This window comes from Spea bombifrons, chromosome 6 (assembly GCF_027358695.1).
Source record: "Spea bombifrons isolate aSpeBom1 chromosome 6, aSpeBom1.2.pri, whole genome shotgun sequence".
Lineage (NCBI taxonomy): Eukaryota > Metazoa > Chordata > Amphibia > Anura > Pelobatidae > Spea > Spea bombifrons.
This window is the reverse complement of record NC_071092.1, coordinates 7,754,993-7,768,619: the sequence shown is the minus strand read 5'-3', so window position 1 is coordinate 7,768,619 and position 13,627 is coordinate 7,754,993. Positions and strand designations below refer to the sequence as shown.

Genomic DNA, 13,627 nt, shown 5'->3' with positions numbered 1-13,627 from the left:
CAACATATAGGATTCATAGGGGTCAGGATTTAACCCATTCTGCTAAACTTAATTACTTTTTAAGAAGCTGTTTATAGTGAAATTCTATTTGATGTTCACTATCACTATTGATGTCACTATTTAAAGGAACAGTCACCCATATTTTAGCCTTTCTGTCTCAGACTAAACCAGTCTCCTATGGCATGATGCCATCTATGTGTACAACAGGGCTGGGCATTCACATGTACAGACGGAACATGCGCAGACACCCAGCGCTCCTATGAATAAACCCATGGCTTTTATTGGAATGCTTCTTGTGAATATCATTCCATAAATTGACGTTAGAAAATATGAAAAATACTGTGTATATAACAGCCGACTCTTTCTTTTAAACTTTTGGATTACGGTGTAAAGTGTTGCAAAGTGGTGCTATTAGAAGCCATTCTAAGTCATTGGTCACTATGGCGATAAGATCACTTTTCAAACTTTGCACAAGAATCACTTTTAATAAATACTCCCGACATATGAACAGCAATAACAAAGTACTTTATCCCTTTAAATGTAATCATTTTAATGGCGATGGGAACGGCTGTAGCATAAATGTCGGTAATCAAACAGAAGTTAAGCAATTTTCTGTGTGTCCAGGACATGATAGGACCAGGTAACATATTAATTTGGCAAATCTTATTAGCCAATAGGGTTTCAGCTAAACAGTGGGCGTGTCACGGTGTTTTTTTGGTTAATACCTAACACCTTGCCCGTCTGCGTCTCCAGTCTTTTGACCTGTTTGGGTTCGTTAATGATGAGCAGCCTACAGGAGCTCTGTGCTGGCCTTCCCCTAAATCCACTACCCCCTAAGAAGGCGAGGGTAAGCGGCTGCCCCCATGCCCCCAAAAGGACCCCGGGGCTTTCTGCAGAGGATGAAAAGGTAGGCAAATAATGAGTTTATCTGCTGTGTCCTCATTTGCACGGCGGTTTCATTAAAACATTATACGGTCGGCATGGATCGGGGAAACACATTGGGGTTTGTAATGTAAATGCTGGGAGATGAAATCTCTGTTTAGTAAATAAATGCCACTGATTGACATATCAAGCTGGCAACACATGGGTTAATTTCTTGTTGATTTAAATGAGCCAAGTGAGTAAAGCCACCTGTGGTCTATATGCAGTATGTAGAAGTTTGGCCAGTTTGTAACTTTTTAAATAATAGAAGCCTTCACATTTTAATTTGAAGCCGGACCTTAAAATCAGGTTTATCTCTATTGGCGATAATCGCAGTAATGAAAAGATCTAAAAAGTGTTTTTATATTATAAATATTTGACCCTTTTATTTTGCCCACTTTCTAGCTGGTAAAAGCGTATTTAGTCTTTGGGTTATATTCTGGATAGCTATAAGCCTAGCCCATGAATATTTAAATTCCTTCACTGTATTTACCTCTACCACTGCTGGAAAGCTGTTCCACTTATCTACCTCCCTCTCAGTGAATAAATGCCTTCTAACATTACAACTGGCCCTAAAACCCTGCAGTTTTACTAAATTTAAGACTGTGATTTTGAACCGCGGATTGATCGCTTTTCCAGTAAACAACTCATTTTTACATGTTGCTGACCCCGCGTATATAGGTACAAATGTTGCATTTTCTCCCTGCAGCCATATGCATCACGCCGTCCTGCTCCCAACTGTCCTGCTTTGTATGGGACAGTCCTGATTTCTTTGCCACTCTATCCCACTGTCCCACTAAGCTCTACCAGGGAAAGAAGTAGAGCTTGGCGGGACAGCAGTTGTGAACCCCCCGACCCCCCCCTGCATTCCGATTCCTCGTACATTTACACTACGTGACGTGTTCACATCATGATAAACACGTCACTGTAACGTCAGCCAGCGGCTAGTGTCCGCTTCCCTCTGTTTTCACAGGCCTCGTGTTCCCACAGATGGGGGTAAAATCATGAGGTTCCCCCTGACGCCCAAGGGAACCCCATTCTCGCTCCTCACTCAGCTCTAGGATTCCTATATTTTCAGACTCCCTGCTCTATTTCCACTGTGTGCTCTGAGTCTCACGTTTCCCCCTCTGTCCTCCTCCTTTAACCTTTTGTCTGGGCTTCTCTTCCCTCTTTTTTTTTTAATTGCGGGGCATTCTGCTGACTGTGGGGTTTGTAAGAGTGTCCGTGCGCTTATGGCTGCTGAGTACATATTGGGTTTCCTGGAACAGCCAAGATATCTTTAAGGTAAAAACCTAACGCTGCAGAAGGTTATCTTCACAACCCGTAGGTTAATCATTCCTTCTTATTGTGAAACTTGGCTGTTTATCTCTTTTTTGCTCCCATGACCCTCAGATGGAGCAGTGAATGCCTCCCCTACCCCTTGAATCTAAGACGAGACCAAGTGCTGATTAACGTTTGAGTCTTTACAGCAGGAGAAATGTCCGACTAGGCGGGCCGAATGGGTCTTATCTGCCATGACCCAACTAGTGCGTCGCTAAAACCCCACGACCCCTGACCATGTGACGCTCTACTGACCAAAGTAGCTTGTTGGGTAGAAGTCTTCACGCGGTGTGACCGTTCTCACTCCTTCTCTCCCCAGCTCGCTCTAGAAAACTCCTTGCGCTACTTCCCGCCTGAGCTTCATGAGACGCTGGCCCCGGAATTTGCCGAGGAGCTGCGATGTTTTGGTCACATCTATATGTATCGGTTTCACCCCGACATTAGGATGAAGTAAGTCTTCTTCTGGAAAACGTTACTGGGCAAAATAAAGAACGACGTTCTCAATAGTTGAATGTGGAAAATGTCCCTCCTACTACCATTTGTGAATATCTCACACTGAATGGTATTTAGAGGACAAAGTTCCCTATGAAATGTTTACCTTAAACTGTCTTACATGCGAGATCTTTTACCCCATGGCTGGGTCCTTTCTGTGGTAGTATTATGAACTTTCCACGGAGGCCCTGAGGTGGACTGTTGCCGGCCCTTACGGCCTCTGACTTAATTATCATTACAAATACACAACCCTTACATTTAATGAAACCGTTTCTCGCCGGTTGTCTTCTAGAGCGTACCCCATCACCGAGTATCCCTGCCGGACCAAGCAAGCTGCGGCTGTTATGCACATGATCATGAATAATCTGGATCCAGATGTAGCTCAGGTACTTTATCTATGGTGAGGAGGAGTGTAAAGCCCCGTATCTGTGTCTTTCAAAGAATGGTATGACGGAAAGGGGGGAAATTGACCCCTCGGTTGCCATTTGATATATTTTTGACTGTGATGTTTCAAAAAGCCACATGTTTTCAGGCAACGGGAACCCTGTTGCCAACATCCATGTTAGTGTTGATTGCTATAGCTGGCTGGCGGTATGTATGTAATGTGCTGGGAGATGTGTTTGGCCATTGTAAGATGTTTGAAGGTATAAAATAACTAGTTATCCAAATTTCTGTGTTACCATGTACTCGTATACGTCATATTAAACTTAACACGGAACAGATGTTCAGCTGGGCAGATGTGCGGAATTATAAATAACATGGTACATTGTGATCTGTGAAATGTCACTGATCTCTTCCTAAATGCAGTGTCTGCTGAATGCGAAGGGCCTTGTAAAAATGATAGGAATGTTAGATTAGCTTTAAGTCTGCTAAAGTTGCATTTTTTTTTTCTTTCAAAATGGGTCAAAGTGACCATCCATGATGAAGCCCAGATGGGAATGGGCACATTTTGCCGCATGGCGGTGTGAGTTGTGTACTATAGCAGGCACAGTAATGGATTGAGTGGGTTAGATGTGGGTTAGGATCATCTGACGGGTGCACTGACGGGGGGTTTAATTGTTTTCTCTACTCAGTTTCCCCAGGAGCTGGTCACCTATGGAGGCAACGGACAGGTGTTTAGTAACTGGGCTCAGGTATGTGGGGCAGCTATTGACCGTATCTGTATATAGAAAAATGTAGTCAGTACAAGCTGAGGATGACAACCAGGTTACCCAACGTGAAACGTGATCCTATGTGAAGTATATACATTAGCGCACTGTTGCCTTCATCAATGCCCAAGGTCCCTTGGAGATTATTCCTTCCCTGCTATATTCTATGAAACTAAACTGAATGACGCTTGGATTCTTCACATAACTCCGTGTTTTACCTGGCAGTGGATGAAATAATCCTTAAGCCTGGAGTGACTGGTGGGAGATTTTCATATGGGCAACATAATTAATTGTGCAAACAGCTATGCATGTTCAGTAGTAATGAGAGGTTCAACAACCCTTCAGAGCAGTGATGTGTAGATGGTGGGTACGGGTAGCATTATTACCCAGCTGGTAGAAATAGGTTTCAGGGGAATGTATAAAGGACACTGGCTTCAAACCTATGTAAGAAATCAAGAAAACGGAAATCTTAACAACTATAAGTTATTCCAATGTATAGCTTATGATGGGGGGGGGTGTTCTGAGCGTTGACCATCGACAGCATCACATATGTTTTATTCTTTCTCTCTGCAGTTCTGGATCGTTATGCACTATTTATCTGAGATGACCGACAATCAGACTTTGGTGATGTACAGCGGTCATCCTTTGGGTCTTTTCCCCAGCCACCCGTCGGCCCCTCGCGTTGTGATCACCAATGGAATGGTGGGTCTGCTTAATGGTCTAAGTGCAATGTTTCAGTTACTTTGTGATCAAGACAGGGAATCTGTAAGAGATAAATCTAAATGAGAACAAATATCGATCACTTACTTCCTCCGGCATTATAACTTGAAGAGTTTTACCGACGGCTCTTCTACTTCTACTATGAGACTTTACTTTGCCTTCAAATCTTCTCAGAACGCGTCCTGCTGGTTCTTTCGTTCTTCTGTTCTCTTCATAAAGATCAGTGAACCTTGATTAAATGTGGATACATTTGTGAGCCTAGAACTTAGCATGTCTTTCCTTTCAATTTTAGGTTATTCCCAATTATTCGTCCAAGGAAGAATATGAAAAGATGTTTGCAATGGGCGTCACCATGTAAGGAAACTCATTTGACAACATAAGGAATTTTTTTCCCGCTAATTTGTTTAATATTTTTAATTTAACGCAGTGAAATAGATTGGTGAAGTTGATGAAAAAGGGATAGGCTGGCAGGTGGGGCCCAGCTGCCCTGATGTAAACGTTTTTGGGTACTTTCTTTAGGGAGCATTTACATCGTAACTGAGTCCTTTCTAGGCTCCTCTGACTTTCTGTACATCCTCTCTCTGTGAATGTCTTTTGGACTTGCCAGGATGGTATATATTTGAACATGTTATCTGACGGACTAGTTTTGGGCTCCCCATTTGCGGAATTCTGCCAGCCCTCCCCGTTGAAGATCTAGCGTTTCACCAGTAATGGAATCACTGAACAAGGGGCTTCCGCTGTACAGCCGGCGAAGAACATTAGCAAACGGGGCAGTTTGATCTGCTGCTGCTCCTCCATGCCTTATTTTTTCTGCAGGGCAATATACATACAAAAAGTTCTAAAACAAACAAAAAAAAAAGTTGGTGGCCGCGAACCATTTCTGCTTTTCTTTTCTCCAGGTACGGACAGATGACTGCCGGAAGCTACTGTTACATAGGGCCACAGGGTATTGTGCATGGCACTGTGGTAAGTGGCGTGGTGGTGAACGACCTAGCGGCATGCCTTAACAATCTAATGATGTAATTGTTCTAGAAATACTATGATGCCCGGTGGTGTTAGTTTTTGGATTGTTCTCTTCGCGTTAACTCTGGTGACTTAAGTAAGAATCAATGGGCTTATGAGACATCCAGAATCATACTGTTGGGAATGCGGAAACCTATTGATCCTTTATAAAAATATAACTGAGTTATACATCTTAAATAAAAACTATAAGGTGAGAAGTGTCCCCCCCCCCATACAATGACGTAGGTCGATTTATTGTTAAGTTACATTTCTTGTGTCTTCCAGTTGACCGTACTGAATGCCGGGCGTCTGTACCTGGGGTTAGATGACCTCGCGGGGAAGGTGTTTGTAACATCAGGTCTTGGAGGAATGAGCGGAGCCCAGGCGAAGGCAGCGGTGATAGTCGGCTGTGTGGGGGTCATCGCTGAGGTCAGTGTTTGAAAATTCGGTTTCGTTAAAGATATTGCATATGAGATAATTAAAACCTAATAAAGCGGTGCAAGTCCTGGTATTCAAGTATTCCCATAAGAACCATATTGATCCCAAGTTAACCCTATGTGTATAGCGATGGATTTACCCTCTGGAATGGCAGGGCTTATGCCATGTGCCTTGTCTTTGGAAGGCTTGCTCACCTTGTTTTGGTACTGATGGTGTTGTGTAAATAGGAGGCCGCCATTCTCCTCTCCGTCAACTTTCTAATGAATTGTTATGTTAGGTGGATAGAGTGGTTTTGGAGAAGAGGTACCACCAAGGATGGCTGATGGAGATGACTAATTCTCTGGATGATTGCATGGCAAGGATCAGGTGAGAAACAATGCCATCGGCTGCAGTGGGCTTCTGCGTGGTAATGGAATCCCCCATCACCAAAGTTCCTGTTTCACAATTTCATTTTTGCCTATATTGTGACGCAAAAGACTATGCGACGCTCCATGGGAAATTATGAACGAGGCAGAATTGTACATGTTTGAATAATTATTCTTGGGAGAGATGGTGTGTCTAGCTATGGAAGTGTAATATTCAGTAGAGTAGGTGGAACAGCACCTTTAATCCTCATAAAACATGTATTAAAAGGAAAATGTGTGGTTAACGATGTGGGATGGTTAGATATGTGTATTTTGTGGCTTGATGTTTGGCTGTATATTTGCAGAAAGGCAAGGAAAGTCAAAGAAGCTTTAAGCCTGGGATACCATGGAAATATCGTGGACCTCTGGTAAGTCTTGCACCCCTTACTTGGTTCTTTTAAGTGACTGCTGCAAAGTTACGTCCCGTTGGAAAAATGTTTTGTGTGGAATACCCCAAAGATCTGTTCTCGGGGTCCCATTCATTTGAATTTATCAATGAACTGTAACATTACACTGAAAGCAACATCTTGATGCTAATAACAAAAAATTATAAGGTAATTAAATTAATTAAAAAATCGCATGTCTCTGGAGAGTGGACAGTAAAATGGCAGACATGTTTCCACGTAGGAAAATCTAAAGCTATGCATTTGGGTAAATCATTTTCAATGGGAAACTGGTTTATTACTACCTTCCAAACAATGGGGAGAGAAGCCAACTGTTTCGTTGTGAGATGATGTACGTGTAGCATTGCCATCTGTCACCACCTGGGTGATAAACCTCGCTATGCACCAATATTTTAACTCTGCTAAGGTGGCAAAGCCAAGGAGAATATATATTGGAATTCAAGTATATCTCTGTCCTATACGCATCGTATGTACTAACATGATGGCTCTTCATGCGCAGGGAGAGGCTGGTAGAGGAGTACAATAAGACTGGGGAGCTGCTCGTTGACCTGGGATCTGACCAAACGTCCTTACACAACCCCTTCAATGGAGGATATTACCCGGTGCAGCTCCAATTCGATGAAGCCATTTCCAGCTTGCGCACTGACCCAGACCACTTCCGCCCGCTTGTGCAGGAGAGGTGAGTGTGAGAACGGACCATGCAGGTTCACGCTGGGAAAACGGATTTGTGGGTATTCTTTTACTTGTTTTGCAGAAAAATCATAGAGAGAGGGGGGGACAACCTTATATTATAATCAAGGTTGCCTTTTATTCAGACCTCAGATCCTCCTCACAGCTGACTAAGCCTAGGGGCTCTCTCTCGTTCACTCTGTCAATGTCTCCCATCCGCCGACCATTTGCACCTCCCGGTCTCCTTTTCCTCAGCTCTGCTTCATCATTTGTCTCTTCCTGTTCTTCTGTCTTCTTTGTCCGCTTCTCCCTGTTATCTCCATAATCCAGCTACTTCTGCAAGAGAGCGGAGCCTCTGCACAGACTCTCTCCCCTGATCGGAGGAACGGAGGGGAAGCTGTCCTTGTGGTGCGCGTGGCTCCACCATTTTGCGGAAGTGCTCCAAGAGGCCAGAATATTGCAGACGCCTCTCTTCCTCCGAATCCATCGGCAATATTCTGGCCTCTTGGAGCACTTCTGCAAAAGGGTGAAGCCAAAGCACATGCCACGGGAACAGCCCCTCTCCCCACTTCCACCAACTGGGGAGAATGTGTTTGCGCGGAGACTCTTCCCTTTGGTGGAAGTACTTAGAGTTGATAATGAGACGAGAGAAGCAGAGATCGGTCAGCGGAGTGTGGATGATAGTGAGAGAGCAATGAGAACAAATTATTATTATTTTTTTTATTATTATAAAATATTTTTCCAATAAGGTCATCTTCTATTAAGATCCAAGGGGGTATTTCCTAAAAACAAATCCACCTGCTGTATCCTGCGTTCCTCCAGGTCTGTGCGCCTTTACAGCGGCCAAGTGTATTGTGCATACGAGTTTTTAGATATTTTTATATTTTCTCCTAACAGTTTAAGGAGGCAGATAGCAGCCATCAATAAACTGTCCGCCGCGGGCATGTTTTTCTGGGATTATGGAAATGCTTTCCTGCTAGAGGCGCAGAGAGCCGGTAAGGACTATTTCACCGCATTCAGAAAAAAGCAAACCGGTTAGGCTGCTGGAGCCAATTTGAGGTAATTAAAAAAAAAAAAAATAATAATATTTTTATTTAACCTCATTCCTAATATCACTCAGGAGCTGATGTTGGAAAACCTGGTGGAAAAAGCACGGAATTTCGATATCCATCCTACGTCCAACATATTATGGGGTAAGGCCATCGCCGGAAATAATCCTTAAGTGATTGTCGTATAGAAGGATTCTATTAAATATTATTTAAGGGTTAAGCTGTGTTTTGGTTGTTCTATTTAAAGAGGGGAATGTGACTTGCTTAGAATTTCTCTCCCCCAAGTTAATAAAAGGAAAGCAAATCTCCACCAGCTTAAAAAACTCAAAGAATCCAAAACATCTGCTAATTACATTGTATTTTTTTGAACAGTAACATCTTTTCGCTGGGATTTGGACCGTTCCGATGGGTTTGCACTTCCGCAGATCCGGGCGACCTTGAGGTGACAGACGAGATCGCGGCTTCTGTTCTTGAAGATCTTATTTCACGGGCAGGAGGTATGAGGGTTCAGCTAACATTGGACCTGCAACCCAACTCTTTGCATCATTTAACAATTGTGTCGATTACTTACCGGTTTTCTGGTTTGGCCTCCCTTTCCAACGTTCCTGATAAGGCTGGCAGAGTAAACGGTCGTCATCCAAACATAAAGTACTTGGCTTAATATGGAGGAATAATAAGGAAAGAGCTGGAAACGTTTGGCTCAGAGGAACTCGCTCGGTCAATGTGTTACGCTGCTCTTTAAAGGATCCATATGCTTATTCTAGATGCAGATGGCCGCATGCATCAATACGTTTACAAAGTTCTCTAGCTTTTCCTACTTGGCTTGGCTCCTGATCTGTGGGTCTAGGTTGCTCTTCTTTATTTGCATAAAACCTGTGGGGCCTGCCTTTCCTCTCCACAGTTGGGGAAGCGGTGAAGAAACAATATCGTGATAACCTAAAATGGATCAGAGAAGCTGGAAAACACAAACTGGTAAATAATATAGAATTCTCCAACAATTGACAAAGGTGAAGGTTCGACACTTCATTAGACTTTTAGCAGGTGATCTCTGCATTCTTGATATCAATACCTGGCCCTTCATGCAGCAGAAACTCACCTGGTTTGACCCTTCATGATGCGTAGTTTGGCCTATGAGTTGTTTGTCCTACCCCAATGTGTGTGAGATTTTGCTGCCGTCTCTATATACTGCTGTGGCTCTTGTTGCAGCCTTCCCTGCCAGGAGAAGCTCTCATGAATTACTTCATATTTTGCCTCTTTCTATCAGGTTGTTGGCTCCCAGGCTAGGATCCTGTACTCTGACCAGAAAGGACGTGTGGCCATTGCTGTGGCCATCAACAAAGCTGTAGCTACAGGCCAGGTTAAGGTACGACATGTTGCCCTCTGGTCCTTCTGATGTGGTAGTGAGCACCGTGTCCGGTAACGCGTTGCTTTCTTCCGTAGGCTCCTGTAGTGATTAGTCGGGATCATCATGACGTCAGTGGGACGGACAGCCCGTTCAGAGAAACTTCCAATATATACGACGGCTCTGCCTTCTGTGCAGGTGGGTAACACTTAATGCGTTTTATATCCTCGTCTTTTCCGATCACCAGTACCCCACCACAAATGGAACCGATTTATAATAGATTAGAGGTATCATTGGAATGGAATCATTTTACCAAGTCCAATGTTGCTTTCTCGCCGCAACAAGTCGTAATGACGTAAGATGTAGAACCATTGTTTGAATTGTCCTCTGCTACAGCGGGTACATATCTTATATTAGAACTTGGACTTCTCCATAATGATAACGACAGTTATCAAAAGTAAATATATCTATATTTTTATACACTATTTATTATATGGGACAATCCCCAAGGTCCACCAGACTACCACAACGCTAAGGAGATGCCAACTCATGCTAGACAATCCATTGATACAATAAATCTGGTGGAAGATTGGTAGGCTTGTCATTACTCCTTTTTAATGGGTTGCGTTATATGTCTGGTAGATATGGCTGTGCAGAACTTTGTGGGAGATGCTTTCAGAGGAGCCACGTGGGTATCCCTGCATAACGGAGGCGGCATTGGCTGGTAAGTGGATTTGACTTTGCTCTCGTAAAAAGCTAGTCCTATAGGAAAGGTTCCAAAAAATGCAATTCTATCTTTTAAATGTAAAATGTGCAACAATTACGGCTTCTCAGAGCCTATGACATAGACATGTACTGTGTAAGGCTGCATGGCCGTAATTCAACTGATCAAGATTCCTTATCATTAACTTTTCATTCCCATGTATGGTTTGGGCGAGAAGAAAGGAGAGGGCTTGATGGCATGACATTAATATGCCAACCATGCCACCTTCTGCCTGGGTTGCAGCTATCAGGCTCATTTGTTTGAAACCAAATTTCTCCCAAACCAGTACACTGAAAGACAGAGCTACCCGTAATAAATGCATATCTTTGCTAAAAGCTGTGACCGTTCTCTTTTAAAACAGGGAGATGATTTCCCCGTGATAGCGGAACAAACCCAAAATAGCGTTATTTAGAGCATAAATAGCGTTGGGTAAAGACGGGCGGTCGCTTCGCATAGAAGCTGTATTCGAAGAGTCCATAAACTTTGTCTCTGCGGTATTACAAATAATGTGACGTTGGAACAAACATAAATATCATCTGTATGGGAACGATTAAAAATAACTTAATTTTGGGTTTACAAGAAGGACTAAAAAATCCGCCTTCAATGCCAAACGTGCAGAGCAATCATCCAAGTATGTTAAAGTCTCACACTGTTCCCAAAGGTGCTCTTTTTAAGGTCAAGATTAACTCTGCCTGTCATTTTTGTAGGGGTGAAGTCATTAACGGAGGCTTCGGTTTGGTTCTGGACGGCTCCCAGGAGGCTGAAGCTCGGGCTCAAAGTATGCTAAGCTGGGACGTGTCCAACGGGGTAGGCTTATATTAAATCTTTGCTTTCCAGATAAAAGATGAATCCTTGGGCAATGGAAAGGCAATAGAGGCCACTGATGAATAATTTTTAACAATTACCAATATTCTATGATTTCGTTTGTATAATAACCCTTTGTGTGCCAGAATGGCCATGAACAACGCTTTACCTGACCAGCTGAACCAAATACCATGGTTAAAAGGCTTAGCGTCTTCTCTAGATCTCTGCCGAATTTCCATTTAAAAGCTACATCCAGAGGCAGAGTAGTCAAACCGCAGGCACATTTAGGAGGGTCGGTAAAGGACAGGTTTATTTGTGTTTCATTATAACAATTGCATATTACCGGTTTCAGTTGTAATGTAACTGAGCAGATCAGTAGGTGTGGATTGGTAGACAATTGTTTGGCTGTTCCTCTGTGTCTTTACATCTTTACATTAAACAGATTATTAGGAGCTTTTTTATTCTTGGGTTTTCTTATGGCTTTTGTATCATTTGAGGTTCTAATAGCTCTGCCAACCCGCCGCGTAGCTTCACGTTTGTCGTTCATCTCTTGCAGGTGGCCAGGCGCTGTTGGTCGGGTAATAAAAATGCTTATGATACGATTGTTCAGACCATGGAGGACAACTGTGGTCTCAGAGTGACCCTTCCTCATGTGGTGAAGGACAAGGGTGTCCTGGAGAAGGCTCTATCCCAAGCGAACCACGAGTGATTCCTGGAGTTGTCTTTCAAACACACTGTGAATTACTATTCCATGTTGACCTTCATTCTGGGAAACTGGCATGTTTGCATTAACCCCTCTCCTTCCAAACAGAACAGTACATGCCCGGTGTCCTGGCAGAGAGAGGGGTAAGTGCACAACATCTGCGCACCAAAGTTTTCCTAACTCACCAGACCGTACCTTCACTCACAGTATAACCTATCACAAGAATATGTTGTCTGATCTACTTGTGGTGTTCATTATAAAAAAACTTTCTCTAAGGGATAACAAATGTTGCATTTTAAAACCAATGATATCATCTCAGATGGGAAGAAAAACCAAAAAAAAATGTTTCAATTATTGAAAAGAAACAATGGAATACAGTGAAAATGAATGAAACGCTGCTTGAAAAATGGTATGAAATGTCTTGTGCTGTTTTGCTCATCTGCTTTTTTTTCTGTGTATTGAGACAATCTCTGGAGTGACCTCACTGTAAGATTCCGCTACAGTCTGTGATTAAACCGGCATTTCCATCTTCTGTAAGGATTTTTCCTCTCTCCACATCCTATGTTTTATGGATTTGTGTACTTAATAAAACTACATAACGCTAGGAGAACACAAGCTGTGTGACTATATGAGACTACGTCCGCTCACAATTTCTATTATCTTTCTCTCTTGATTGAAGTTTGGCCCAATAGAAGGGAGAGGAAGGTGAGATGGGAAGCTCCCGAGTGTGCAATTTCCTAAGTTTGCTTTATGTAGGGGCAGGGTTAGTCATGTGACGCGTTGGAGCGATCCCCAGACAGCCTTTAGTGGATGGGTGGGAGGTGGATTTGACCGGCATCTGCTCCTCTGCCCACTGATAGAAGAAACTGACCGGGAGACCCAGGGAAGCCAAGCTCCACGCAGAGACTCCCACGTATACCAAGCTGTTGCGGTAACGCTTTGAGTTATAAAGAAGATGACAGAAGTGTTCACAAAATGACATGTTTTATTTACAGTCCATACATACAAAAGGTCTTCCAATACTAGAATAAGATGAACTGATACATATATAAAGAGGGTCCTGCTTACACAATAGGGTATAGCTGAGCCCCCTGTTGTAATGTACATTAAGTTAACTACATAGTTTTTATTATTATGGGAGTGCCTTTCTTTCATAGACTGATTTTGGGGAATATCCGATCATTTGAGCACTCCATTCCCACCCTATCCCTAAAGTGCTCTACATCATATTGGGTGGTCTTTCTATATCCAAACTATACTCCATCATTTTGTGTATCTCTACCACCCTCTGCTGTCTCTGTCACGACGGTAACAAAATATCCAAGATTATAAAAGACCGCAGTCTTAGAACAGAAGAGTTAAATCCTAATGGGGCCGCATTTTAATGGACAAAACCGGGTGTAATTAGAGCTGCGGCAAGGGTAAGGTCTTATCAAGACTTTTTTTAA

The 13,627-nt window shown here is 43.0% G+C and overlaps 1 protein-coding gene across 1 annotated transcript; it reads left to right on the top strand.

The window, feature by feature from the left end:
- Positions 1-775: 775 nt before the first annotated feature.
- On the top strand, positions 776-12,711 carry UROC1 (urocanate hydratase 1). The gene is made up of 20 exons (XM_053469009.1): positions 776-907; positions 2,561-2,691; positions 3,026-3,119; positions 3,807-3,866; positions 4,455-4,583; positions 4,894-4,955; positions 5,501-5,567; positions 5,889-6,032; positions 6,319-6,407; positions 6,751-6,813; positions 7,349-7,528; positions 8,416-8,513; positions 8,639-8,711; positions 8,940-9,064; positions 9,469-9,539; positions 9,832-9,930; positions 10,008-10,107; positions 10,552-10,633; positions 11,380-11,479; positions 12,033-12,711. Exons 1-20 carry the CDS (start codon positions 779-781, stop codon positions 12,183-12,185), a joined length of 2,049 nt encoding a protein of 682 aa, XP_053324984.1. The 5' UTR covers positions 776-778; the 3' UTR covers positions 12,186-12,711.
- The last annotated feature ends 916 nt before the right edge of the window (positions 12,712-13,627 follow it).

Coding starts and splice junctions, on each gene's coding strand:
- UROC1 (XM_053469009.1), top strand. CDS start 779: ATGATGAGCAGCCTACAGGAGCTCTGTGCTGGCCTTCCCCTAAATCCA. Junction 5,568..5,888: donor GTATTGTGCATGGCACTGTG/GTAAGTGGCGTG, acceptor TGTGTCTTCCAG/TTGACCGTACTGAATGCCGG. Junction 11,480..12,032: donor GCTGGGACGTGTCCAACGGG/GTAGGCTTATAT, acceptor CATCTCTTGCAG/GTGGCCAGGCGCTGTTGGTC.